The 7,271-nt window shown below is 34.6% G+C and overlaps 1 protein-coding gene across 2 annotated transcripts in view; it reads left to right on the forward strand.

Moving 5' to 3' along the window:
- Positions 1-7,271, forward strand: part of LOC113240608 (snake venom 5'-nucleotidase-like) — a 48,830-nt gene that overhangs the window by 22,766 nt on the left and 18,793 nt on the right. For both annotated transcript variants that reach the window (XM_026477946.1, XM_026477945.1), the window contains exons 4-7: positions 1,049-1,135; positions 2,160-2,326; positions 3,965-4,063; positions 6,336-6,458. In XM_026477946.1, coding sequence (XP_026333731.1) covers positions 1,049-1,135; positions 2,160-2,326; positions 3,965-4,063; positions 6,336-6,458 — 476 coding nt within the window. The remainder of the gene's footprint in view (positions 1-1,048; positions 1,136-2,159; positions 2,327-3,964; positions 4,064-6,335; positions 6,459-7,271) is intronic.

Raw genomic sequence — 7,271 nt, forward strand, 5'->3', positions numbered from 1 at the left:
TGGATGGTCTATCTTTGGCTCGCTCGAGCTGTCCCTGACCACCGAATAACCAAACACAATATCCGTCCTATCTCTTAAAATCTCACACCAACGAGAGTTTTCAGCCTTAGGGCGCGCGCGTTCCATTATGTCGTGACGACAGATAGTTGTGTGGTTTAAAGTATCGTGGTTGGTATATACTTAAATGAAGTTGTTCATATATAGTACAACAGACTGTCGTGACAATGGGAAAGCTAGAACGACAGTCGTGTGACGATAAGTAAAACGTTTCAAACGCAGTTTCAAACGATTTTGTCGTGCCAACGACAAGTTGGCTGCCGTGAACCGATAAATTCTCGTCACGATCTAGTGGGGACAGCTAGACACGACAATCGTGCAACGATAAAATAAACGTCCTCGACACACACACACGACAGATAGTCGTGATGAACAGGCTGGATGCGACAGTCGTCCTACGATAAATAAAACGTTACGGCATAATGGGAACGTGCCCTAAGGATCAAGCACGTTTTTGCCAATTACTTACTGAAAATCAGGATTTTAAATGATTTTTTTGTCAATTTCATTTTCAAATTATAAAATTGACAAAAAGTCCATCGATGTTAAAAAAAATTAGTTAAAAAACCAGATTTTCAGTAATTGGCAAAAACGTGCTTGATCCCAGACTTGATGTGTGTGTATACTCTACAGGCGACAGTTGTCCAACAAATAAAACGTTGGGACATAATGGGAACGCGCCCTAACCCAACCAAAAACCCCAGTTGCCACGTTTAACATTCTCTATTTATTTATTTATTAATGAACCTAACAATCCAGTAGTAAGTTTTGCCATCTTATCTATTTCTGCCGTTATGAGGGGTGCTGGTGACAATACAGGCACATACATGGGACTTGTCAACTTATGTCTACGGGTGACGGGTATTAGTGGCAGTGCCGCTCAGATCTTTGCAATTTAGAACTTTATATAGCACTGCAATTATCATGGGTAGATTTACGAACCCGTTATTTCATATCATAAAAAAATATGTGTTTTATTGTATTTCTTCAGTGAGTACCTTCACAAAAGGCGAACAAATGGTACCAGTTCTGAACGAGATAGGAACGCATTGCGCTGTATTCGGAAATCACGACTTTGGTACGTAAACAATACGACAAAAAATAAATCGTTGCAAAACAAATTTGTCTATGGAACTAATTATGTGTCTACACACACACGGCACATTCAGCGGAACACTAGTAAAATTCACAAAATCATTTTAATAAAAATTAGAGATACTCGACCATTGACTTACAATTATATGGACGTCGGGTCCGCGCTAAAAAGTGTCCGCACTTGTAAGGCGCTAAAATCGTATACAGAGCGCGACACTCCGCTTTAGTCTTCATTTGTTCTACTGACAGCGCGATATTGCGATGACATTACAATTTAAATTTCGAATAGGTTGACTTGGGACATTTTTTTCGTGGTTTTTGTATTAGACCCGTCGTCCATTTATTTGTAAGTCAATGCACTCGACGTAAATTTTTTTTATTATATTTTTTTAAATTTCATATTAACTTCCTTTCCTATGAACAGGTTCATTGAGTGGTTCGAAGTTGATTTTGCGTCTTGTAAATTTCATAAACAAAAAGTTGAAAAAGATTTCTGTTTATTAAACTTGATTTAATTAATGTTAAATTGTTACAATTTTTTAAATTAATGCATTTTGTTAAATTTCCATTTTTTTAATAAAGTTTGAGTAATGTACTACTAGACGTTAAAAGATGTTGTGTCCAATTGTTCCTTGTTTCAAAATAAACGTTAATATTTTTTGTTTTTGTTTTCGTTACACTAAATGTGCAGTGTTTGTATTTAAAAGTACTACTTTTAGAAGATATTTATTCTTTGCACCGTCCTTTGCATCTTTTAATTTTGTATCCCAAAGTTACATGTAAGAAATTGCTAGTTAGCAATAAGGCCGTCTGTCGTAATATACTTACACTACAATTTCGTGGTGTCATTGTATTTTTTAATGTGCAATAAAATAATATTTCCTTATTACTTTTTATTTTGACTTTTTTATTAATTTTTTGTTATACTGTTTGTCAATGACGATGAATTCCATTTATATTAAGTCAGGGTAATTTCTGCATAAGCAATATATTGAACTGTATTTCAGATTTTGGTCTAGAAGTCCTATCCGGCCTAGTAGCACAGTGCAACTTCCCATGGCTCATGTCCAATGTCATAGACAATGAAACGGGTCGGCCATTGGGCGACGGAAAAATAACACACGCTGTTATGTGCAATGGACATAAAATAGGCCTCATAGGACTGGTCGAACAGGTATTCTTTTTCATTCATAACTTGTTTGTTAGTGGAACACAGGTTGTATAGAAGTTGTCAGTAACAAAGTGAATATAGTTTCACTGCTAGGCTAAAACATTTACTAACATGCGCCAAATTCAATATTTCGTAGCTGGAAAGGCTAAAATACTAAAGCGCCGTTTTGGCCATTTCGAGGCTAGTAATTTCGCCTTTCCAGAGACGATTTATATTGTTGAATATCATGATGTTGTTACTACCATTATATTCATGTTTTGAAAATACTCCACACTAGTGTGTGTCATAACTGGATGTAGCAAATGTAAACAAAAAAATGTCATTGTCAAGGTGTGAACGCGGACGTGCTAAACCTTCTATTTTTAACGGAATTGGAAGAGAATGTTTTCGAATTTGTTTGATGTTTCGAAAATAGAAAATTGTGATCGTTTTCTACAATTTTAATTATGTATTACAAAATATTAAGAAGGAGCAGAGGAAAAATTCCGATTTGATTTTGGAGGGGTATATCCACTTTAAAGTTAAAAATGAAATATTGTATGAGTTACCACACGATATATTCAAGCATAGACATTAATCAGAAACATAAAACAATAAAGTTTCCTCGATAGATAAAAATCACGAAATGACCTCTAATTTTCACATTTTTTCAATTTATCCTCGAAATGCTACAGGTTATTAGGACAAAAATTAGATAATTAATTATATTTATGCATGATCGACAACTGTCACTACGAATTTTTTTTTAATCCCTTTAGTTTTAGAGTTATTCCGCTAAAACGAATTTGGTACTTTTAATGCGCAAAATTCAACATCTCCTGTCGCATGTCACGCGAACTTCAGGCATATATTTGTTTCACAAATTTGGGCGGAGCCAACGTCAAAAATTTTTTGGCATGCTCCCTCTTAACCATAAACAGAATCTTTAACAACAACACAATACACACTACGGAGACAAGAAAACATTTGATTTTGAGAAACGAAGCACAAATGACATGTGTAACAAGTTTTGTAAGTCAATGTGTGTAACACACAAATTGGCGGCACAAAAAATGTCCCGATTGTGTTACCAGTGTCACAAAATTATTTACGACATTCAACTTGTTTAAGAACTTGTGTAAGTTTTATATAAGAATGCAGATTGAAAAATTAATATTGGTATATACGTTTAATATCGTCAATAATAGTAAAGTACCAATTAAAATGTATTTTTTTAGTCAGGTATCCCCTTTTTTACCCCTTTTGGACATCTAATTATATGTAGTATTTTTAGTAGCAGTAGAGCTCCTTGTGAAAGAGTTCGTCCTGGGAAGTACTGCCACATTATCTATTTCTGCCGCTAACGTGAGCATTACTGCGTTCCGGTTTTGAAGGGTAAGGGTGCTGGTGAAATTACAGGCACATGAGATTTGTCAACTATGTCTCAGGGTGACGTGACGGGTGATGAGTATTGTATCTCTGAGTGGCATTAGAACTGCTATAAACGGGCGTGTCGCTTACCACCAGACGCACGATTATTTGTTCCAGTACTTGGTGTAATAATATAAAATAAAAAAGTCTATTCACCTCTACAACTAAAGATTTAGATTTCTTAACTCCCTGTTATTGATTTTACAAACATTTATATTTTTTTTATTTCAGGAATGGTTAGATACATTAGCAACGATAAACCCAGAGGAAGTTACCTTCATAGATTTCTTGCAAGCTGGGTCAAAACTTGCGTCGCAGTTAAAACAAGAGGTAAATAAATATTTTAGTATATAGTAAAAAAATAACCTTTTTAATTACTAAGCGACATACATAACGTCCCATTAGCGTGATAAGCTATGATATCTATGTAATGTTTCAGAGCGAAGATAAATTTTGTGGTAAAATATAGTAAACATAATATTTATTTTATTTATTTATTTATTTGCATTTTACATGTAGTGTTATTATAGTATCTTAGAACTATGTTAGGAACTACATGCGATACCCTGTAAGGGCGTTGCAAAGTACTTATGATATACATTTTATATACATATTAATAATTAGCGTTTTGTCATTACATTCATAAAATTTTTCATTATACTATTGTTAACTATATTAATTCTAATTCACATAACAATTTTATCGAACAATGTTGTCGTCAATGAATAATAATTTGGATAATAAAAATATAAAGGCTAAAGTCAACTTCTAAATGTTAATTTTATTATTTCATGTCCAATTTTTTTTTTGTCGAAATTCCATTCTTTATTTGCATTTGAATGTCTAAATTCATTACAATATATTAACCGAAACGTTAAAAATATTCTAAAATTTAGGTATTTTATTTATTTATGTCATTGAAGAACTCAGTAATACTGTAATAACTTTTCTCTATAAGGAATTGTTTTAGATGTTTTACAAATGTTGTATAATTCCGTATAATTTTAAGATGATTCGGTGTTTCGTTGTATATTTTGATAACCATGGAATGTGGAGCAGCAGTACATGTTTTTAATTTAGAAAAAGGTACTTTAATTTTATTTTGGGTTCTATTATTTCGTTTTACTGTCTTTATCGGGGAATACAAATGTGAGTGCTTTCTAACAAATTTACATGATTCTAATATATATATTGAGGTCAGAGTAAGAATGCCGTTTTCTATGAATATAGGCTTACATGAGTCTGTTTGCTGAAGGTTGAATAAGATGCGTATACATCTTTTTTGAAGTACAAAGATTTTGTCGATTTCGGTACTATTTCCCCATAATATGATGCCGTAGCTCAATCTGGCATGACAGTACGCGTGGTATGCTGCCAGGGCTGTTTTAAAGTGTGTGACCCTCTTTAAATGACCCAGTGCGTAAGTCACAGAAGAAAGTTTAGCTGCTAACTTTTCAACATGCGGTATACATATATTTGTAGTTAGGATTTTAATTGGGTAATAAATTATAGTCACTATATTTCTATAGTTTGTCTTTTTTGAAGACAGAGTAAGTTTACATTTGCAAAGTTTTCATAAAATTTTTAAATAGTCATGTAGTTGTTGTCGACATTTGTATCGATAAATTGTGAAAGAAAGTATAATTTTGCCAAAAATGTCTGAATTGTGAATGTACGACGTTCTAATCATTACTAATTGCGTTATTGTCTTCTTTATTTCTATTTTGACAGTTGGTCTACTAGTATCGCAATCAAATTTCATTCATAATGTTTTAGTACGGACAGGCGAACTTGATTAATTATAATTAAAAAGAAAAACTTTAAAATGTGTCTTCCCTTTGTATTTTTAATAGACATAATTCTGTATTTAGTGTATTTATGTATAAACTTACGATACTACGTGACTGCGTCCCCTACGAAGCTCACACGTACTACGTATGTCAATTTTACGATTCTCACATTCAATACGAACGCTGTCACTTGACGTTTCTGAGTAAGAGCGCGTTCAAATTAGCCGCCGCCGTTAGAAGCGCTGCAGCCCCGCGAAGTGCGACCAAATTTTCCCATGCCTTTTTTTTATCCAGTCGATTGGAATAACTGGCGAAACTGCTATCCTATATTGCAGGGTGTTGTTTTACATTCTCTGTAAATTATTCTATTTAATTTTTATCCATCGTGGTTAATTTGAAAAATTAACTTGTGCACCTCACTAACCGTGACTGCAACCGAGCGTGACTGCAGCGCGTCTAACAGCGGCTCATTTGAACGCGCCATAAGGACTTATGTGAAATTACGATCTTTGTACGCGTTTCGTGGATTAATTGTTAATTGCTCTTGTCGCGATTGACAATTAATTAATTGTTAATTGCTGTTGTCACAATTGACAATTAATTAATTGTCAATCTTTATTGCCTGAACAATTAAATTTTGCTTTTTATCGTATTAAATTTTAATTATATAAATTATCGTTGCTTCGTCTTTCGTGGTAGACCTCCTGGAGTAAAAAGTGTTAAATGTATTTCGGGATCCTATACGTTAATGCATATGACTGTATATTATTCTGATAATGTTTACTTTAAACCGATACGACGTGGTGTTTCAGGGATGCGAATATGTTATAGCGTTGACACACATGCGGACGCCGAACGACATCAAACTAGCGGAGGGCGACACCGAGATCGACCTCATACTGGGCGGTCATGACCACGTCTATGAAGTTATTGAGGTAAAAAATATTAAATACACTAAGAATCTATACAACCTCAAATGGCTTTGGTTGATTCCGCATAAATTAAATTATATGGTAAAATTAAATGTGTGTGTATGTGCGTGCGTGCGTGCGTGCGTGTGTGTGTGTGTGTGTGTGTGTGTGTGTAAATATATATATCCCGTCACTAAATATTATTAAAAAAAAGCTAAAATGATTTTGTAAACTTTGACAAATATGCGCATCGTTAGATGGCATTGTGTTCTAATTTATAAATTACCGCTTGCTAGTATGGGTAGATGGCGCTGATCCTAATCAAAGTAAAAGAATAGTCGAAATAAGCGCCATCTAGTTAATTTGTTTAACAAATAAATGCGCGCGCTATTGGCTATCTAAATTAGATCTGGTTGAGACAGCCAATAGCGCGCTTATTTGAATTTTATCGCGCGCTTCGCCACTATCATGTGTATCAATGCTACGGGGGATGGTGTACCAATAGGTACTACAAACCCGACCACTCTGTCATGTATGACACCGTGTGGTTCTAGGACGCTACAGTACCAACATCGTTGAGAGAACTGTTTGTCTCTAAGACACGTGACGGGTTAAAACTACTGTTTAGTTACCTATTAGTCAAACTTTTGATTAACACGATCAGTGGTTTAAAAAGACAACACTTATTCACAGCTCTGCTGGTGAACTAACCTGTAATATTATTTCATATTCGAGGACACACAGATGCACACACACGCATGCACGCACGCACGCACGCGCGCTCTCGCTCACACACACACACACACACACACACACACACACACACACACACACACA

This window comes from Hyposmocoma kahamanoa, unplaced genomic scaffold (assembly GCF_003589595.1).
Source record: "Hyposmocoma kahamanoa isolate Upper Pololo Valley unplaced genomic scaffold, ASM358959v1 159, whole genome shotgun sequence".
Lineage (NCBI taxonomy): Eukaryota > Metazoa > Arthropoda > Insecta > Lepidoptera > Cosmopterigidae > Hyposmocoma > Hyposmocoma kahamanoa.